The sequence below is a fragment of the Fukomys damarensis genome, unplaced genomic scaffold (assembly GCF_012274545.1).
Source record: "Fukomys damarensis isolate Sample0158 unplaced genomic scaffold, DMR_v1.0_HiC HiC_scaffold_6, whole genome shotgun sequence".
In the NCBI taxonomy this organism is placed as follows: Eukaryota; Metazoa; Chordata; class Mammalia; order Rodentia; family Bathyergidae; genus Fukomys; species Fukomys damarensis.
In genome coordinates, this window is record NW_022900918.1 from 15468808 (window position 1) to 15491218 (window position 22411).

Genomic DNA, 22411 nt, shown 5'->3' on the forward strand with positions numbered 1-22411 from the left:
CTCTGCATGAAACAATTTCAAACAAAACAAAAACCTGGGATCCAATTTTTTGTAATTATTACTCAGATTAGTTATTGAGGATTAATGTGTGCTAAAAAGGCTGTGAGGAAGAAAAACAAAAGTAGAAGTCATCATCCTTGTTCTCAAACAGTTTCTAACCTCTCTGACAAACCTATAGCTTAGATCCTGGCTCCTACTGCAGTCTCCCAAAATATCTTATCAATACAGTAAAGACCTGCTGACAGAAAACTACAGTAAGTGTCTATCACCAATTAGCTGACTATTCAGAGGAGGGCCCCTCTGGCAGCGAGGGGCCTGAGCACAACTGGCTGTCACAGTGTGGCCCGAGGATATCATCAGGCTCCCCTGACAATCTACAAGTTCCCCTTCCGGGAAAACCAGAGGGGATAGTAGAATCAGTCATCAGATCAGGATAAGGTCAAATACCAGGAATCATTGTGTTTGTCAGAGCAGAATCATGAGAAACGAAAAAAGCCAGAATAGGTCCTTGAAGGGACAACAGCGAGAGCCAGCCAGACCAGCAGTGCTGATGAGGAAGTAAAAGGTCAGAGTGGTACTGGCACATCTAGAGACTCAGTTTAGGAAGAACAGACCTGTGAACTAGAACTAGGCTTGCAGTCAGCATCTGGAGACAAGTAAGGGCAAGAAAATCTGATTCAGACAAAGAGACAAGAAACCCAGGACTAAAGGCATACAAGCCCTAACACTGCCTTCTCCGTTCCCCTTTCTAATTCCCAGTTTCCAGCACAATTTAGAGAGGAAAACTTTAAGAAATCCCTTGCTCTCTTCATTTGGAGAAAATGCTAGGAATCCTTGATTTTCTGTCCTCTTAAATCTTTTGTACTTTACACTTTAAAGACACTGAAAATCTTCCAACTGATTAGCTCCTTCAAAGTGGTAGCGCAGGGCCGGGGATATAGCTCAGTAGTTCTGGCACCTGCCTCACAAGCACAAGACCCAAATCGTTCCCCAGTACCAAACAAACAAACAACAAAGTGCTAGTGCAGAGTATTAGAGTACAAAGACTCCTTTTTTTCTGGCAGGTCCCACATAAGGAAGACATACACACACATATATTTTGTAAATATACATATATGTACATTTTAAAAATGATGCCTTAGAGCTAATGAAGTTGGGAAGACTAAGTGGGCATGATAGTCATTGGAACTGGTCAGTACATAACATGATTGTTAAAACAAGAAGGTATCAGAATAATTGGAAAAATATGAGGAAAGTGCTCCTTCTGCCTAAGGAAATTATGGAGGATAACAAAGATAGTCACAAAATGGGCTAGATTTCAGAGGATAGTAGGAAAGAGTAAAACCAGGAAGAGTACAAACCAGAGAAGTAGAACCTGGTATGGTTGTGCCATCCTAAACAACATAGTGACTCTATCTCTACGAGAGAAACAGAAAGAGGAGAGGCGTAGGGAGGAGAGGGAGAGAGACAGACAGAGTCACTTGGAGGACTAGAAAACGCAAGAGAAAAAGACATGAGCAAAGGTACAAAAGTATGGCACAGTAACGCGGATGTGGTCCAAGAGTTTAGAGCAGAGGAGAAGCAAAGTCAAGAGCCTGGTATACTATACTAAGAAATTTGGGCTTTAAGATGGCAGTGGGAATCACCAAAAGTTATTAAATGGACAGAGCAATCATATTTATATTTTGAATTTAGGCAACAATAAAGCAGATGCTCAAGAGTTCACCATGGAAAAGAAGCGGTAAGAAGTCAGAGGTTATAATAGGCAAAGCAAGAGATAACAGACCTTAACTAGCAGGAATGAGGGAAGAAAATGGACTACAGAGGAATTTAAAAGACTCAGGTGAGAAAGATCACGTTGAACAAGCAGATGCAGATGCAGGGTGAAGGAAAGTGAAACACAAGAAGACTGAGTTTTAATCTTTAAGAATTAGACAAGTACTTAAGTTAATAAGAAAGATAGAAGCTAAGGAAAGGGATAAATAATAGTTTGTGTGGAGTGGGGGAAAATAATAGATACATTTATTTATTTACAATACACTTCCTCCAACTTCTTTGTGACATATTGTTACAAGGACAGAAATTATTTCTTTTTATATTCAAGAACATTATTATCCATATTTTACATAAAGAAAATGATGGCCCCAAGAGGTTAAATAATTTAGCCAATGTTATTTTCTTATTCATTTAATCGCTCAACAAATATTTATCAGGTTCCTTCCAGGTAATAGAGTTTTAGAAGTGAAAGAGAATAGCAGCAAGTTCTTACTCTTGGAGAATGTAGAGTTTAAGACGGCGGAGAAAGACAACAGGTCAAGCAAGTGATAAGGGCCATGAAGATGCTAATATTATAACACTGCCTAAAGTTAGGTACATCTCAAGTTTTACATTGTTGAGCCTTTATTACAATTTGTAAGGTAGGTACTACTGGTCCCATTTCACAGAAGACAAAAATTGAGCTACAGAAAAGTAAAATACGTTCTCCTTTAATCAAATATAGTAAATACACAGAGCCACTGACCAGTCCTAAGAGTCTGGCTCCACAGCCTGTGTTCATAATCCACGCACTCTTTACTATACCATGGTTTTGTTACTATGGTCGTATAATAAGACAAAGTAAGGAAAGTGCTGAAGGGGAGGGTTATTTTAATGTTTAGGAAAGGTCCCTCTGAATCTGATGACTGAAGGAAACAGTGATATAAAGTTCTGGAAGCAGACTTTCTGAGTAGAGGAAATATATCCAGCAGGTGAGGAAACAGAGGATCAATAGAGCTGAAGACATGAGCTGGGTAAGTGAAAAAGAGAGTAAGTGAAAAGGAGAGTAGAGTTGCTTGTGAAGAATTTGTATTTCATTTTAATAAAACAGTGGATGGTTTTGTGCAAGAGATTTCAAAAATCTGATTTATACTTTACTAAGATAATCCAGTATACTTTGTGGTGAATTTAAGGTATAGAATCTTGGTGAGTATACAAAATAGACAGATGGAAATATAAATCGGCAATTCAAGAGAGAAAGTAATGTCAAAGACTTAAATTTTATTTTATAACTTCTGATATATATATATATATATATATATGGATGATTTTATATATATATGGATGATTACTAAAGACATAGGGGTAGATAAGATGGTTTAACAAACAAGCAAAAATGCAACAAAAGGGGATCAGGTCATAATCTGTGAAATATATTCTATTCTTTTCAGACCACTTCTTCCTTTCATATACTTGTAAGAATAAAGAGTGATTCCTGCCCACAGAGTATCTATAGCCTTTCCCTCTCCTAACAGGAGGCAGGACATGGGCAAAGACTGGTTCATAATGACAAGGCTTGGGAATGCTACACAGCAAAATGAGCTGCATGCAGGGAGGCATTATCAAACCAAAAGATCTAAAAACCAATGACACAATGTATAACATTCCCACATATGTATTTATAAAGAAACGCCATTAATCCAATTATAATCGTGTTCGATTTAAACAATCTACAGAATTCAGTATATGAATCTTTATACCCTAAACTGCTAAGGTAAATTAGTAGCTAAGTATAAGAGCAGCTGCTCAGCTAAAGCCTCATAACTGGTGACATGGCACATTCCTTGCCTGGGGGGTTAGGGACATTTTTTTAAAAAGCATAATAGACCTGGAGAAAGTGGGAGAATTTTCAAATGCTTTACAAATAAATGCTTCACACCTCTTCAAGTTCAAAATTCACTACGGAACTCATAAGTCTATAAAGGACAGATACATCCATATTTGCTGATACAGTAATGTAGCAGTAATGAAAGTGAAGACATCTAAGACTATGAGAAAGCCAATCCTAAATAATCCCTTTCAGTTTCTTCAAACCATTCCTGATGTTTCCTACATTATGAAGGTGTGACCATTCTGCACTAAATACCCAGACTGAGAACTGGCTTTTCAGCATACAGAGAACAGTACATACAGTGAAACTACAGCTAGCCAGCTCTGTAAGTACAGTGGCAGGAGAGAAGCAAACACTACGTAGAAGGCTTTTGCTCTGATGAATGCGATAACGAAACCATTGTTTGTTGAGCAGTAACATGATGCATGTCAAAGGGAGAAAGGGGACTGGAGCTATAGGAATCACTTAATTGTCCTATCAGCTCAAGCTGTTTCTGGTCACTCATAATGCCCTCCTCCTTATTGAATTCACTCTTTTAAAGGTGGGCCCAAGTCCTGTCTTTTTGGTAAAGGCCTTCTTTATCACTGTAACCTAAACCTACATGCCAGTCTCTAAATGCTGTTATTTGGTTTAGTATTTGTTCAGTATTCAATAGTTTCATGTAGTTTTATCTTTTACTTTCATTTGAGCATGAATTTCCTGGTATTATTTTTATTATAAAATTTTTATTATAAAATTATTTATAAATATTCACAGAAGTATAGAGAAAGCAATATAATTACCTTCCACATACTCACTTCTGATATTTAAAAATTATCAAGATTGTGGCCTCATTACTGTTACATCTCTTTTCTTTGGCTAACATACTCTGCAATCCATTTTAAAAGAAAGCATTTTAAAAGAAAATAGGGTGCCACAGACATTTTGTGCTCCCCAAAATTCTCCTGTTGCATTACATTCCCAGTAGGATGGTATTTGGAGTTAGGGTCTCTGGGAAGTGGTATCTGCTGGGTGGGCAATGATCATACTTTCAGATCATGAAGGTAAATCCAGCACAAATGGGCTAAGTACCTTTTTATTTTATTCTTTTTGTTAATTTTATTGGTACATTTTAGATATATATAGTGATCACATTCATCATAGGGAATTTATACCTGCACATGATATATTTTGATCCTTTTTTTCCTCAATTCCCTCCCCTAGAGCTTCAACCTTTCTTCCCCTCATTTACAAAAGCTTTGTTTCCACTTCTATTCTCTTTATTTTCCCTTTCTTTACTCTTCTTCCTTCCTTTCTTTTCTTTCTTTTCTTTTTTGTCTGTTTGTTTGTTTTTTGAGACAGGGTCTCACTATGTAGTTGACACTGACCTGGAGCTCACTATGTAGCCCAGGCTGGTCTTGAACTCACAGCAATCTTCCTGCCTCAGCCTTCCTAGTGCTGGGATTACAGACATGCACCACCACTCCTGGCTTCTTTTTCCTCCCTTACTCCCTTTCACATGTGAACATTTTCCTCCCATTTTCCAATATCTATTATACATTTTGTTCCTTATTCACACTTTTGGTTTCTCACAATGTAATTTTTTTTCTAATTTTTAACAATGTAATATTTAAACTGTGTCTTTCAAAAAGCCCTTTCAGAGAGCTCCTTTGCCCCTTTTACCATGTGAGAATACAGCAAGACACAGCATCTATGAACCAGGAAGTTGGCCTTCATTCAACATCCTACGTGCTGGTACCTTGGTCTGATTTCTCAGCCTACAGAACAGTGTGAAATAAATTTCTCCTGTTTATAAGCCAACTAATATATGGGTATTTTGCTATATGGACCAAAATGGACTAAAATAAATATGTATTTTCTTAAATAACCATGATTCCTAAACAAAATTAATAGTAACTCCTTAGTATCATCTAATACTTGCTGCATATTTCAATTTACCCAATTAAATAAAAAATGTCTTTTAGAAAATATCCAATATTGACCAATATTTGACAGTTTTTGACAGTATTAACCAATAGCCTAATAAGATTCACACTCTGCATTTAAAATGTCTCTTAATTCTACCTCTACCTCTATTTCTACCCCTACGCATACTTACCCCCTCTTATTTGAGAAAGGGTCTTACCATGTACTTCAGGCTGGCCTCAAACTTGTGTTCCTACCTCAGCCTCTGGAGTGCTGGGATTCAGGCATGCATCACCACACCCAGCTTCTTAATTCTCTTGTATTGTAAAGCAACCCCTTCTCTCCTGCCAATAATTTGATGAAGAAATCTACTTATTTTCCCTATTGAGGGTACCCATTCTACTTGATCTGTTTGTATTAGAACCAGGACATGAACCAGAACTCTATAAAATGTAGTAGACATAACAGTTATTAAAACTGGTTCAAACAGAAGAAAGTCATGAAACACATAAAATGTTAATTATTTGCACTTCTGGTATATGCTGAGAAGGAAACTACAAAGCAATAAGAGAAATTAAAGCAACAGAATCTAACCTATATTAGGTTATATTAGGAGGAATATTTATTTTGTATAGCTAAAGCCCCTTGTAAGGTATTTAAAAAACAAAGCAAACAAAATACCAGTAGTATTTCTGGTTTGGATGGTAGAGTGAATTTTCTTCAGATATTACTCTTGTAAAGTAAATGATATATCACCATGCTTTGATCTCTATATATCAGATACTGTTTTCTTAGGAGTCCATGTTAGGATAAACTAGAGAAGGAAATAAGTGGCAGTTTCCTCTGGGTGAAAATTAATTAATTTAGAAGGAAATAAATCCAAAAGTGGCTAATAGATAAAGTAAAATAATCCCAGCATTTTCTGGACCATTCACTTAGATATTGAGACAATGAAACTTTGACAAAGAACAGAATGGATGTTATGCAATATGCTTAGTAGGCTATCAACTGGCCACACTGCTCAAGAGAACTTTAAAAGTTAACTATAGTTGAGGAAGGAAAAATGTCCAGGTACATTTTAAGACTGGCTATAATGAAGTATAAAAGAAATATAGTAGCAGAGGAGAGAAATAATAATCTTGACCTTCATTTTAGAAGATCATAATGCTATTTTTTTCTTTTGTTTTGCAGTACTGGAGATGGAACCCAAGGCCGGCACACTGAGATACATCCCTACCCCTATTTTCTATTTTGAGAGTCTCACTAAGTTGATAAGTTGCACATGCATGTAATCCTCATGCCTCAGCCTTCTACAGTGCTAGGATTACAGCGCCACAAAAATTACTTCTCACTGAAGGGGATTTAAAAAGAATTAAGATATCTTATGTAGATGTACCAGTTCCCCATGATAGAAGTAATCATCATGCACTGCAAACATATTGATTAAAAATTTTAAAAAAACATCAACTTCAATATAAAGTTTTAAATCCCTCTTACTTACATTAAATTGTAGTCTAGTGTTTTGTGAATAGCATACTTGAGTGTCTTGAAAGAATACGTTCTGCTATATACTCCAGAATTCATATATTGAGGCCTAACCTCTAATGTGACTGGACTCAAATACTGAGTATTCAGAAGGTAATTTCAACTTAAATGACATCATAAGGGCAGGGCCTTAATCCAATAGGATAAGTGTCCATACAGGAAGAATATGAGAGACAAGAGTGCTTTCACTCTTCTCTCCCTATCACATGAGGACATAATGGGGAGGTGGCCATAAATAAGAGAGAAAAACTATACTGTCAAAACTTCATCTGGGGAACCAGGGATTTAGCTCAGTGGCCACTATGCCTGTCTCACAAGTGCAAGGACCGTTGTTTGATCCCAGGACCAAAAAAATTCATCTGGCACTTCCGGCTGCCAGAACTGTAAGAAAATAAATCTGTTGTTATGGCAGCCAGAGTTAATACACCTTCCTCATTTTTTCCCTCTCTAGTATCTAAAATTTAAAGTTCTTTCTTCTGTAGCATTTATAGACTATGATTGCTCAATTTATAGGATCCATCAAAGACTAAGAGTATGAGTATTAAAAGTATTCCTTTACACTCTGCCACGTATACAACAAAAAAAACCTGGTCAAAGGACTTGTTATTACACTGAGGGAATAAAATGAAATCTTTTTATTTGCAAATTCTTGAAATTTCATATTCTTTTTTATACAAGTAGGAGCTCTCCTCAGATGAACCATATCTGGGTATTTTCAGCTGTGGTCAGCTTCTCTCTGAATCCCACTAGAGTTTGGGGATGCAGAATAAACAAGGCTATAAATCAAATGCAATGTACTTAATACCTCATGCATTGCAAATTGATCTGGAACAGGGGGTCAGCTCAAATTATTTTTCAAGTGAAAGTGTTCTTTTCCTGTGAAGGAAAGGAATAGAACTTAAAGATGGCAAAGCCCAACATTTTGTTGGATTAGTTGTGTGGCTTCTTGACAGAGAACAGATAGAGGCCAGCTTTTTTCAGGAAGTATCTCAGTTATTTATCTGGATGAAGCCTTGGATATTTATAAACACACATCCATGTAGCTGGCATTAACTTTGCAATCTGGTGGCAACTTTTCAAGAAATAAAAGCTACAAACAAAATAGCTTCTGTTCCATTCAGCATGCTGTGGGAAATGGCTAATGGACAAGCATTACTATGACTGGCAAAGCAAGTTGCCAATAAATGACAGGAACAGAAATTCAAATCAACACATAAAAACAACACTTCCTAAATTTATTACAATAATTTCACAAAGTGGGATATTATCTGAAGGGAAAGAAAAAGAGGGCTGGAGAGCACAGTGGAAGGACTTATTTAAAAGTAAAAGCTATGCTCTTTACTGGTTAGTAATATCTGCTTTGTATAATTATGGTTTACTTATACCATTTCTTCATAACCATATCAATTTTACTGAGGGCAACTTGTCTTCTTTTTTCAATGACAAGCAAAGAGCCATTTCTGGTAGGCTAAATTTCCATTAATTGCTTATCCTTGTCTTGTCTTTTTAAAATAGAAAGAAATGAAATCTAGTGGCTGAATGAGAAGGGTAGAACTGCCAGACCTTGGGGGAAGGAGACATTTTTTTTTTTTTCTGCCTGGAAAAAGAACTATAAGTGGTATAGTCCACCTCTTCACCATCTTTAACTCTTATAACTTTAAACAGACAAATTAACTGTTACACAGATCAACACTAGTAATCTTTTATCTTCTAGAATAGAATGAAAACTTCCATCAAAAAGGAGGAATAAATTAACTTAATTGTTTAGTTTCAAATCACTCCAAAGCTCAAAGAGCAATGCTTTAAATCCCATCTCAGAGTCTTGTTCATGTAATAGTCGAGGGCACAGACTCCAGAGATGGTCTACCCAAGCTCAAATGCTTTTTCTACCACTTGCTAGCTATGCGGATTTAGATAAATTAATCTTTCTATGCTTTCATCTTCTCATCTGTAAATAAAGTTCTACATTACATCCTGTTGTACCTGGTAAAAATCATGTACTATTAACTATTACTAGGATTATCTCAGATAACAGCTAAAGGGCTTTACTCTAATCTCACTATTTGTTAGCACTATCAAACAGTTTTAGGTAAAATCAAGTAAATACTAGTATAAAATGAACCTCTCAGTAATCAGACAAAGGAAAAGGATAAGAATTCAAAATTAGCCTTAATGGAGACTAAAATTTTACTAATAACACAAAGTATGCTCTAGAATTTTAGAGGCAAGTCAGTCTACTTGCTTAAATGAAAAGTCAAATAAAAATCATGTATAATCACAGCAGCCTAGTCTAAAACATTGACATAACCTGACACATTGCTCTGTGGGCAAAATACATACTTCTGGGGTGATCTGTTATCAACTTCAGCCTTCAGTCGTAAATTCTCCCTCACCAGGCCACTGTTTTCCAATTTCAGTTTTTTATTTGCCTTTAAAAAAAGGAGTTGAAAGTAATTAAGATAAGCTAAAACAAAAGTACCTTATAAAAATCATGACATGAGCCATCTGCATGTTTTAGAGCAATATCAGAAAATGGAATGCTAGAATGTGGTTTTCAGAAACTTACAATTACAACTGAGAATAACATGTGAAATTGAACACAACTAAGCATTTTTAATCCATGTTCTCCACTTTGTATTCTGCCAGAGAAATAATGCTATGTTAGGGAGCTAGCTTAAAGTCATTAAGGAATCATACTAATGGCAAATTTATGTGGTTTTTTTTTCTTTTAGATAATTAAATGAGATAAGCAAGTTAACAACAGATTGCATGAACTACTTGCAAACTAATGTTAAAGAATTCTTGGCCTATGAGGTTGATTTCTTGGTTGCTACCTAAAAATATTTTTCTAGTGATAAATCAAGTATAATTAAGCATTTTATTTTCTTTCTTCAAAAAAGCTTTCCAAATTTTCTGGCTCACAACTTCTGGAAAGCTCAAAATTGGGTCAGTATTTTCTAATCAATTCCATGGATTTTTCTTTGAGTTAAACTGAAGTAATATTTTATTTTTTTGAATTATATAATACCTGAAAAGACACTACTTGCTAGAAAAATATAGTGGCTCAATATTGATTGTGGAAGTCTGAAAAATGACATTCTTAAATTTTAGAATCTTCTTAAAAGCCAATTTCCTTAAATTTCCTTGCAGCCAATTTCTTTAAATTTCCTTGCATTTGTGTACTTCATTGTGTATTTTGAACAAAAATAAGACTCTAGATTACCAACCAGTCTCACTCAACTGGCAAGGTAAATTATTTGATTAGAATATTTACATTCAAAGTTAAGGAGTCATAAGAACTACTATGAAAAAAATTAAAAAAAAGGTTTAAGCCAGGGATTTAATTCAGTGGTTCTGCCCCCTGCCTCACAAGTGCAAGGTCCCAAGTTCAATCCCCAGTACCAAAAAAATAAATAAATAAATAAAAGATGAAACCAAGAAGCCTTAAAAATACATTTCAAAACTTTGGCCATTTTTTTTTCAGCTTTAATTGAGTTTATTGGTATATTTTAGGGATACAGTACAGTTACATTCATTGTTGGGATCTTGTACCTCTACATGACAAGTCCTGATTCTCATTTTTTCCCCTTACCCCTGCCCAATGTTTTGACTAATTTTTCACAAGATCTAGAAATTACTTTCTTACCCACCTACGTACAAATGCATCACAAAACTCACAAGTAAGGCAGAAGACATTCTTTTGGGCATACTACCTAAGTCTCCAGCTACTTAAGACTTATCCAGGTTCCTTTTTGGCTTGAGGGACTTGTTCATCTTCATGGATGCACACCAACTAGGATTGTGAAGGGTTAACATTCATTGGGGATCTTGTACCTCTACATGACAAGTCCTGATTCTCATTTTTTCCCCTTACCCCTGCCCAATGTTTTGACTAATTTTTCACAAGATCTAGAAATTACTTTCTTACCCACCTACGTACAAATGCATCACAAAACTCACAAGTAAGGCAGAAGACATTCTTTTGGGCATACTACCTAAGTCTCCAGCTACTTAAGACTTATCCAGGTTCCTTTTTGGCTTGAGGGACTTGTTCATCTTCATGGATGCACACCAACTAGGATTGTGAAGGGTTAATTCTTTAAGTGACCAATTACTGGCCCTCTGAAGATATAAGGAAAGCCATTTACCTCCTCATATATACAGACAATAAATTAAGCTTTCAAGCATTGCACCATAACGGGAGGCACTTAGTGAATGCTTTCTGATGATAAGAAGCTTAAATTAGAAACTCATTTGATTTTCTTTTCCCATCCCCACTCATACTGTATCATTACTTCAAGTTTCACGGCCTCTTGCCAGTCTTGTGGCTCTCTTAATACTTCACATTGTGGGACGGCTAATTTCACAACTATTAAGTTTAGGAGAGTTATGTGAACAGATGTTGCAAAGAGTAGAGTTTTACCTATTAGTAGTTGCACCCAAGAAATTAATGAAGACTTTAGCTAACTATTCTAACACTGACTGGCTGATGATACTGGCTTCATTATAATTCAAATTCACCTAGTCCAGGAAATATCAGAAAGGCTATACTAAGCAATACTTTATTCCAAACCTTTTATACTCATATTTGATTTATAGTGTGTTATTTTTTTTTCCAACAGTTCACATTTGAGTTTTGTCTCTGTAGTCCAAGTTTTCTTATTTACAGATGTTCTGGTTTATACTCTATTACCTAATAATATCAGCAGGCATCAAAAATAAGCTTATTAAATACTCTAAATTATTAGAAAGAGTCAGGATAACTACGGGTATTGATTTGCGTTTAGTGTGCTTTTAAATACATTTCCCATACTACCCTTATGAGCCCAGAGTATTTTTTACACAAAGTTTCATGCTGTAAGAAGCATTCCCTACCAAAAATGTAGTTAACTATGAAGTAGACCATATAAAACTTACTGATCAAGAAGAGGTACAGAGATTAAAGGAGAAATTACAGACTGATAAACACTAACATTTTAGCTGTTATTCTTTTTAGTGTTCTTTTTTGTCTAACAACCTAACATACTAAGATTGGTCATCAATACACAAAGAAACAATACATTTCCACTAAACTTGTAACAAAGTAGGTGCAATTAGGTCTGCAGTTCTTTTTTCCTCTGAAAGCACTATTTCCTTCTTCCTCTCATCTTGGCCTTTTCTGAGCCCAAACAGCATTTATTTTGTATACAGAATATGCCTTCCACAAAGTTGCAAATACTTTTCCGCTACTTAACCTCACTGAAGATCTGAGAGCCAACATACAGTGGCACTTTTTAAAAAATATCATATGGAGCTCATTAATGATTTCAGGGTACAGGATTTGGTAATTCAGTTCAAAAGCTGTATCTTAGGGCCTGCATATAGACTGAAGGGGTGATTGTAGACCAGAGTACTACAGAACAACCAGATAAACCTGAAGGGTTTATCAGGGCAGATAAACTTGAAGTTAAGCAAAGACTGGTCTTTGGTCAAGAAAGCACTAGAGCACCTGATAGTTAACACTAGTGCTGAAGGCATGAATCTGTTCTTTTTTCTAGGCTGGAAAACAGTATAAAATGGTATACCTTTCCACTTCTGCTCTATTTTGCTAGATGGATGAAAGAGTAATTGGGGAAAAAAATGAACCAGCCTCATAAGTCACAATATTGCATGGAGTAGTCTTAGTGTGAAGCAATTGTTCACAGCTCTTAGAATTAGTCATTAAGCATTTCAGTATCTATCTACAATCTTCAAAATCTGAGAAGGGTAGCATTATAAAAGATATAGCCAAGGGCTGGTGATTTAGCTCAGTGGTTCCACCGCCTGCTTCACAAGCACAAGGACCTGAATTTGATCCCTGCTACCAAAAAAAAAAAAAGGAAAAGAAAAGAAAAAAAAAGATATAGCCAAAACCTTTCTTTTTATAAGTAGGGAGATGGGTATGTGTTTGTTTTTATGCACACACGGCAGTCACTGACACAAGCTTAAAAAAATAAGGCTAACCACAAAATGGGGGAAACAGAAGCACATCCTTTAAATTGATGTTACTCTTCCAGAAGATGCAATCTCATAAAGAAGCACTAGAGTCTCCAATTACAGTCATAAATGGAATCACCTGATATTTCTTGGCAGCTAAGGATACTTTGAAAAAATTTTTCTATTGCATATACATATTTCTCCAGGAATTCTATCCTTCACTCACAAATTATCTAATAATGAATCAAGGCAGTATAGCTATTTTTACTTTTGAAGGTGCATACATTATTACAGAATTGTTAAAAAAACATACTACATTTTTCAAAACCACAACTTACTTCTTTTAATTTATCCACATCATCTTTTACTTTCTCATAAATTTCATTAGCTGTTCTGAGTTTTTTCTTCCATTCTTCTACAGTTTCTAAGTCAATTTTATTTGAATTATCTGCAACTGGATGTTTGTCTTCATTTTGGTTGCCTTGCATCAAGGTTAAAGGATCCAGAATAGACTTGATTTGTGACTCCAAGCTGAGGTTTTTACTTTTAAGCTCTTCTACCTCTCTCTGCAAACAATCTATTTCATCCTGAAAAAGTATCACTGTCATTAGGCAGACATAGATGTTAAACACATCAAAACTGAAGGAAATGTGTTCTTTAACGTTACATTCAAATTTTTATAGGTACATATATTCTTTACACATCATAGTAGTTTTTTGCAAGGAGAAAGCACTATACAGTTTAAATTTTCAAAATGTATCCTGTTTGTAATAAAAACTGACATTTATGCTGTTTGATTTTTAATTCAATTATAGTTTTGGTTTAAAGATGTCACATCTTTGATTCTATTTAAAGTATCATCCAGAAAGTAAAAGAAAAATGTAAAAAAAAAAGTGAGGGAATAGATTCCATTTTAGAAGAAAAATGTGAGGGATGTTTAGTTGCTTTACTGAGGTGAATTACAAGTATCAAAGTGAGCAAGGTGATAATTAAAAATATTAACTATCATGCCAATCAAGGTGATTGATTAGTGTTTTGTTTGATCTTTATTATTTTTCTCTATACTTGCAGGAATGAAATCGTACATCTTTCTACATTTCATATCAGAATAATACCTGTAGTTAATTTTTAACTTCTCTAGGTTCTGGGTCTTCAATTATCATTATAAATACTATATGTATTAGTTTTCTCACTATGAATCTGTTTGTTATTTTATTTTACTTTATTTAGGTGTTTTTTGGAGACAGATCTTGCTATGTAGTTCAGCGTGACCTAACTCACTAGGTAGCCCAGTAGAGCCTCGAACTCATGGTGATCCTCCTGCCCCAACATCTCCAGTGTTGGGATGATAGGTATGTGCCACTACAACCAGCTTATTGCTTATTATAAATGTAATCACTAATCATTTGGATTAAAAATCTGTGCTATCAGTTATACATCTATAAATACATTATATTAAGCTGTTAAAAATTCTGTTAGAAAATAAACTAAAAGTAATTCAGTATATCAGTGATATAATTTCAGTGAGTCCCAAACACATTGAAATTTAATTGTCATCAGAACATTATGAAAAGTTGAAACTGATAAAAGTGATTAGGCCTCAGGCTCTGCCCTTATAAATTGAGTACGGCTGTTACTGCAGGAGCGGGTTAGTCATCAAGGGAGTGGGTTCCAAATAAAAATAACAAATTCAGACACCCTTCCCCGTTTTGCTCATATACTACCGCCCGCTTCTCTCCCTTCCATCATCTACCAGGGGATGATGCAGCATAAAGTCCTGCCCTATACTGCTGCCACACTGTGGGATTTCTCAGCCTCAGAAGCACGAACCAAATAAATTTTTGTCCATTACAAATTACTTAGTCTCAGGTATACTATTATAGCTACAGAAAACAGATCAAAACAGCCAGTGATCTATCAAAGGTTTAATCTGATTAGTAGTTAAGTATAACAAATACTTTCTGCCACCTGCCTCACAAGCACAAGGACCCAAGTTCCTGGTACCAAAACAAAGAAATAAACAAAACAAAACACACCACCACCACCACCAACAACAAAATAAATACTAAGTATGTAAGAATACATTTTAGAGTTTAGCATAGTGCATTATACTATTTTAAATTATAATACATTTCAAGATAAGTAGCTTTATAAGTTGCTGTTTAAAACAATATATTAACAAATATAAACATATGGGTTTATATTTCCTTATATGTGGAAAATACATATACAAATGAATGTCTCACTGCATTTCAAAATCAATTTTTTGAGGCAGCTGAGGGTAGTTTCTATGTATATAGTTTAACTTAAAAGGTATTTTGTATCTAAAGAAGAGATTAAAAAAATACCCCTTTAGTCAAAATAACTGGATATAATGTCTACCATTAAAAAATATATTCAATTAGCACACATTTGTTTGGAAAATTTCACCATGTTAGTAAATCAGCTTGCTCATTCACCTTTAGACAAGAATTAGGAAATGGTATATTTCACACCAAAAATCAGTGTGCTGACAGTGACAAAGTACATTTAACTCACCAGAACTGGTCAGACTTGTAATCATCAATGAATTTATAGGCAAAAACAAATGGTTAAGTGTGGGATGTGAATGACTTCCACAAGGGGGTTTTCAATAATCTTTCAACTTCTTAAAGAAGCAAATATAAAAGAGCACATTTGTAAAGATACAAATTTTAAATTGAAAAAACAAACAAGCAAAGGAAACATTTCCATCTGTTCCTGTCCTATGGAGTCATAGTCTCTCCTTCCTTGGTACTTAAAGGAATAAAAAAAAAAAGAAAAAAGAAAATTTTCCTCTATTTAAAATAAAAAAGGGAAAAAAACAATTTATCACATAAAACATTTTTAAAAATAGAATTCAGAGTAAAGTTTTACTGGGTATTTAAGAAGTGTGGGGACTGACATAGCTCAATTTTAGCTCATTTCCCACTGAAATCATTTTAAATGTTAAGCATTGTTTACCTCATATTCTTTATGAAGTAACTCAAGTCTAGTTTTCCGAAGGTGCTTCCTGACTGTGTGGCTTAGCATAGGTTCACTTTCACTTGTTCCTCCTACAGAAAAAATAAATAAAAGAATCTAATTTTGGTTGTGATTTGGGCAGAAAGAAAATGAAACTTTTCTCACTGTTTTATACAGTTTTCTTAGCTTAATATCTATACTTTCCCTCGCATAAACAGTTGAGGCTGCCATCTAGGCTTTTTCTCTATCCTTAATCTGAGAAAAAGTTCATATTAACAACACAAGTAATCAAGTAATACCTTCAGTTAAATATTATATTGTATTTATTTACCTATAGATTTTACCATATCAAGTTCAATGGAGGAAAGGGCTATATATTATCACATCTACCACAAATATGAAAATTAGGCAACTAATTTAAATACTACTAATAAAACCAAATCACTGTATTTTTATTTAACAGACTATACAAAGAATAAATATATTTATATATGTATGTATAAATAATCACAAGGTACTCAAACATTGCTGGTTATTAATAACAATTTTTAAAAAGTAATGTGTATCCACTGATTTTAGCAACTACTGACAATGAACTATGGGTTGTGAAATTAACTGTGTCCAACAACATGTCAGAAATACACTAAATATGAAGTTTTTTGAGAGCTCTTCACATATGCTGAGGTTACCTTCTTAGCATCATGATATCAAAAAGCAGTTTCCAGATACTCTCTTTTAGGATATTCTAGCCAAAAGCAAGGATGGGTAAACTATTTACTTGAGAGAATTTATGAAATGTAAATTAGATATGGGGCTGTGCATGAAGTTCTGTGGTAAAACACTGCCTAGGATGTGCAAAGTCTTGGGTTCAGTCTCTAGAACTGAAAAAACAAACTCAGATATGAATGAATAAAGGCAAAAAGGAGAGTTGTGAAGAAAAGCTGAGTGGAAGAAATATTAAAGTTTAATCATCAAAACTCATCAAAATTCCCTGCAAGAAAAAACTTGTTTCCCTGGTTAAGTATGGTAAATAAAAATGTAGAAACAGAAAGGTTAACCATGTATAATACAACACAGTATAGAACAGTCCTCCATTAGACTTTACTTGGTAGCCAAGGGAGAAATTTTGGAGCCAACTTTGATATTTCTTTTGGATCTTTTATTTCTAAACTGCCACTGGTTCTTCTCTCTAGCATATATCTCCTTACCTACTTTCACTGTAAAAATCTTGTTTAAGTTAATTTTCCCTAATTTGGGACTGTTACAATGACTACATTTTCTGAAAGGTGTTTTCTACCTATGGCTAATTACAGATTCACTTTCATTGTTTACTGAAGCAAAAACAAATAAGCAGCATTTTAATTTTTGCAACCTAAAAGAAGTAACATGGGCTGGGGATGTAGCTCAGTGATAAGAGCACTTGCCATTTTTGTACCAGGTCCAAAATTCTATCCCTAGCACTACAATAGGATAAATAAATAAATGCAAAAGGAAAAAAACCCTAACCTATATGAGAATAAAATTAAACATAAAAAAGGCACTTTAAATGTGTTTTCACAGATCCTCTAATATTTTCTTGGTACTGGGGATCAAACTCAGGACCTTGTGCTAGCGAGGCAGGTGGCAGCACTACTGAGCTAAGTCCCCTGCCTGGCAGAAGATCCTCTAATTTAAAAAAAAAAGTATACATTTAAAGTACATAGCAATTCCATTCATTGTAGAGAGCTGCAACATATACATTACCCACCTTAATTCTTTTTACTTCCCGTCTTCTCCCTCCTTTTCTTGGCCAACTGTTCCACATTTGCAAACAATCTATCTCCCTGTTTCCTATTATCTATCTGCTCTTTAACTTATTTATAATTTAGGTTTCTCACATGAGAGAAACCATGCAGTAAATTGTATCTGATTTATTTTACTTAATATTATGGTAGCAAAGTGCATCCATTTTCCTACAAATGACTCAAATTTATCCTTCTTGATAGCAGAGTAGTACTCCACTCTGCATAAATACCACTTCATTATCCATTCATCTGTTTTTGGACATTAGGCCACTTCCAAGCTTTTATGAAATGTGCTATACTATAAACATGGCTATACTATAATATGATTTTTTAGCTGGGTTATATGGAATTCCTAGTTTCAGTTACTTGAGAAATCTCTGTATCTATTTCTACAGTAGTTGTACCAGTTTACATTCCCACCAACAACGGAGAAGAATTTTCTCCTGCAACCTTGGAAGCATTTATTATTTGATTTCTTGATGATAGCCATTTTTTCCTGTAGTAAGATGGAATTTGAGTATTGTTTTGTCTTTCTCTAATGGTCAGCAGTGATGAACATTTCTTCATGTATTTACTGGTCATCTGTATTTGCTCTGAGAAATTCCTGTTCATTTCAGTTTTTTTTCTCTCACTGAGTTTATTGGTATATTTTAGGTACACAGTATAGTTACATTCATCATTGGGATCTTGCACCTTTACATAACAGGTCTTGGATCTTCTTTTTCCCCCTTGTCCCTGCCCTCCCTTCACCCCCTCTCCATTTACAAACACTTCATTTCCATTTTTTCATTTTCTCATATTTTTTTCTTTTCCCCTATTACCTTTCCCCTACCCTCATTTCAGTTTTTGATTGGATCTTTTTTATTTTGGAGCATCTAATTTTTTTGAGTTGTTTTATTTTTTCTAGATATTAGTCCTCTGTTTGAGGTAGAGCTGACAAAAATTTTTCCCATTCTGTAGATTGTCTCTTCATTCTGTTGGTTGTTTCCTTTGCTGTGCAAAAGCTTTTAAATTTATATAATAATCCCATTTGTTGATTCTTGATGTTATTTCTTATGCAATCAGGTTTTTTGTTCAGAAGGACCTTGCCTATGCTTATATTTTCAAGTTTTACCTATTTTATTTCCTCCTAGCAGATTAAACGTTTCTATTTTAATATTTAGATCTTTCAGCCATTTTTTATTTTAGTTTGTACATGATGCGTGATATGGGTCTAGCTTCAATCTTCTACATAAATATATGGAACTCTTCATGAATTGATTGAGGTCCTTATTCAAGGGCCATGCTAATCTTCTCTGTATTGTTCCAATTTTAGAATATGTACTGCTGAAGTGAGTAATCTAGCTCAAGTTTTAATCCCCTCACCTGCATTAATGTGGTATTGAATTTTTTTTAACTCTTAATGCAGACTCACACAAAAATCTCCTACCTGACTCACCCACATTCTGTCTTTCTCCTATAATAAAAGCTACCCAAGTAGTATTCTCAAAGAACACATTGGATCATACCCATTCCTTGCTCCTCATCCTTACTTCCACCCATAGAGTAAGTCCCTGGCTTAGCTGTCATTCAAAGTTCTCTACAATAAAGTCTCAATTTACCCTTTCAGTCTTACTTCAGTAGTCAGATCCAAACTAGATTACTGATCTTTTCCAAAAACATGCTCTATATTTTCCTAGATCTGAATCTTATTCACTCTATTTTCACTACATGACACAGTATCCCTAATTTTTACTAGTTAAAATCTTACTCATCCTTAAATGTCTAGCTTAAAGACCATGTATTTATAAAGCTTTTCTCAATGTTCCTAAGTGAGCTTTCCTAAACTCTGTTCACCATCCCCTCCTCTCTGCATCTGCTGCTTTAATCATTTACATTCTGGTCCACAGGTGCCATCTCTGTGGAATGTAAGGTCCATTGTCTTATGATGCTTTGTTCTAGCTACTCCACATAAACATTATACAAACTACTAATTCACCCACTATGACGCTGGCCAAATAACATCACTAAAAACTGTGGATTTCAGTCTCCCCAAAAATATACATTTGGAAATTGTTTGAAATCTATTTCTATTTATATATAAAATAGACCCTTACCTATAATCTCTTTGCAAGGATTTTCAGGAGTGATGGGGACTCTACAAGCTGGACACTGGCTATTATTCTTCAACCACAAATCAATACAAACAGAGCAAAATACATGGTTGTTGATGCATATAACAGGTTGGCGTACCTTTGAAAAGAAAAACATTTTAGTATAGGGCAACAGTCACTACTAGATTCTCAATACAATTTAGAGCAAAAAAATTGCTTCTCTAGAGTACAACAGAATAGATATTTAGGAAGGAATACCTATGAGTTAAAATGCCATTTCTCTTGACCGCACTGTTTCTTACTCATGCATAAAAGACATGCTAGCTGAGATAGCTGGTCATGGAGACTGAAACTTGAACATATTTTGAAATATTTATTATAGCTGGGTAGGGTAGTATATTCTTGTAAGCTCAGAACTTTTGGGGCTGGGGCAGGAGGATCACAAGTTTGATCCCAGTCTACACAACTCAGTGAGATCTCTGTCTCAAAATTAAAAATAAAAAAGGGCTGGGGACATAGCTCAGGGCAAAGGCCCTGGCTTCATCTCTTAGCACCACAAACAGATTGCTTTATATATATTTTTAATCACATTCATGGCCAGAAAAGGAAATACTTTTTGTTCTACTAAGGCTGGGACATTTTCCTTAAACTATTTCATTTTAGAATTATGAAATGGTAGAATTAGAAAGTTCTTTAAAGGTCATGTGCCCAATCATCCATCTGATGCTTTAATCCTTTCTTCAATTTAAGTGACAGAAATCAGCCATTAAGCCTTGACATCTGATACATGTTTGTTTTGTTTTTTGTTTTTGGTACTGGGGATCAAATTCAGAACCTTGCGCTTGCAAGGCAGGCGGCAGAAGCACTGAACTAAATCCCAGGCCCCATGATACAGTCTGAATGTAATTTGTTCCCAGCAAAACTCATAAGGCCTTTAAGAGAGGTGGTTATGTGTATGAAATGGATAACTGAAGTTACCTCTCAGAGCTGTGATTAGTTTTTATAAAAGACTGAGCCTGTCTCTTGTGTTCTGTCTCACCTGGTAACTCAATAAATACTCAATGTCTGTCCTTCTTTTTCCTTTTGTATTCACTCCTGACATGTGATGCCAGCCACTGTGCTGTGACACAAACCAGAAGGCTCTCAATAGTGCCTTGTGGTCTAAACTTTCGTCACCAGTTCTGTAAGCCAAATAAACTTATTTTCTTTATATATTACCTAATGTAACATATTTTGTTACAGCAAGCAATATAAAATTGACTAAGACATCTTGGACTTTTCAACACCACAGTCATTAAAGCACAAACAATCCACAAGGGATGAGCCCAAACTCAATTGGTTTTTTGTCGAACAACAAACAGTGGTGACAGAAATAATGACATACACTAAACATAACTTTTGACTCCATTTAAACAAGTACATATAATAAAATGTTACATTTATTTAATTGTATTTTGTGAAAGGTTTTCACATGCATATTCTCTATCTTGGTGTCTCTATCCCTGATAAGTAAATATTTTTAATATACTTTACAAATCATAAAACTAAGGCATAAAGAAATTAGGTTGCTTCTGCTGCCTTAAGTGAATGTTTTGACCATCGTTTTATTAAAGGCAAACAGAAAACAGAAACTTAGAATCTGTTCTTTTAACAGATAGCTGAGTTTCAGTCAATCACAAGAATCAAATTTTGGCCAATCACAGTCAGCCAAATGAAAGACCATATCCATATAAGGCAAATGCCTCATCACACTATGCCTATATAAGGCAAATGCTGGCTGCTGCCAATCAGGTTTCTGTATGTCATTTCCTTTTCTCTGGCTATGAACAGAGCCCACTTACAGGGTAGGGTGGGAAATTCTGAACCAACTCGAATCCAGAAAGCTGTTTGGTCCTAGAACTATTTTCTTGCTCAAATAAACGTCACCTTTAACCCATCTCAGATTTTTCTTGACCAGTCTCACTGACCTAAATTCTTGGTCCTAGAAATTAGTCCAGTACTTGGTAGATACACAAACAAGGTTTGCTAACTGAATTAACTGCACTTAAGGCAGTATTTAACATTCAATTAGCTGGGGAACTTTCTAGAAGAGAATTATGACTTACTGCTTTTCAAACAGCATAAACAAAAAATAAAAACAAAAACAGCAGGCTTTCAATTGATCTATATGGTTTTCCACTGTGGGATAAGATGTTTTATACTCATTTTCAGTATTTTCTTGTTTAATAACAAAAATACCAATGTAAAGCCTTTTTGCACTAAGGACAAGACTAGAAGATCAAACCGGAAACAGACAGTACCACCATAAACCACTTTCCTCAGAGAAAACATTTATGCTGCCCTGTGTCCACCTTAGAGAATACTATGAGTATTCATTAATTTGAAAGAGCTTCCCGCCCTCAAATCACTAATGTACAGTTATTTATAATAGGCAGGTAATTATTTAAGTTTCACTGCAAAAAGCTCTCTGGTCTCAGTCTAGCTTTCCAAGACTTATTCTG

General features: G+C 34.9%; 1 protein-coding gene and 1 non-coding gene across 2 annotated transcripts in view; both read right to left on the minus strand.

Annotated features, from left to right (window-relative positions):
• The window catches only part of Obi1 (ORC ubiquitin ligase 1), a 44759-nt gene that overhangs the window by 11695 nt on the left and 10653 nt on the right, over positions 1–22411 (minus strand). Inside the window, exons 2-5 of the mRNA XM_010622374.2 lie at positions 19914–20049; positions 16034–16125; positions 13390–13638; positions 9437–9525 (exon numbers count right to left, since the gene is read on the minus strand). Coding sequence (XP_010620676.1) covers positions 9437–9525; positions 13390–13638; positions 16034–16125; positions 19914–20049 — 566 coding nt within the window. The remainder of the gene's footprint in view (positions 1–9436; positions 9526–13389; positions 13639–16033; positions 16126–19913; positions 20050–22411) is intronic.
• Positions 19051–19156, minus strand: LOC117285161. Its single transcript, XR_004516130.1, has one exon. It is a non-coding gene; the product is annotated as a U6 spliceosomal RNA (small nuclear RNA).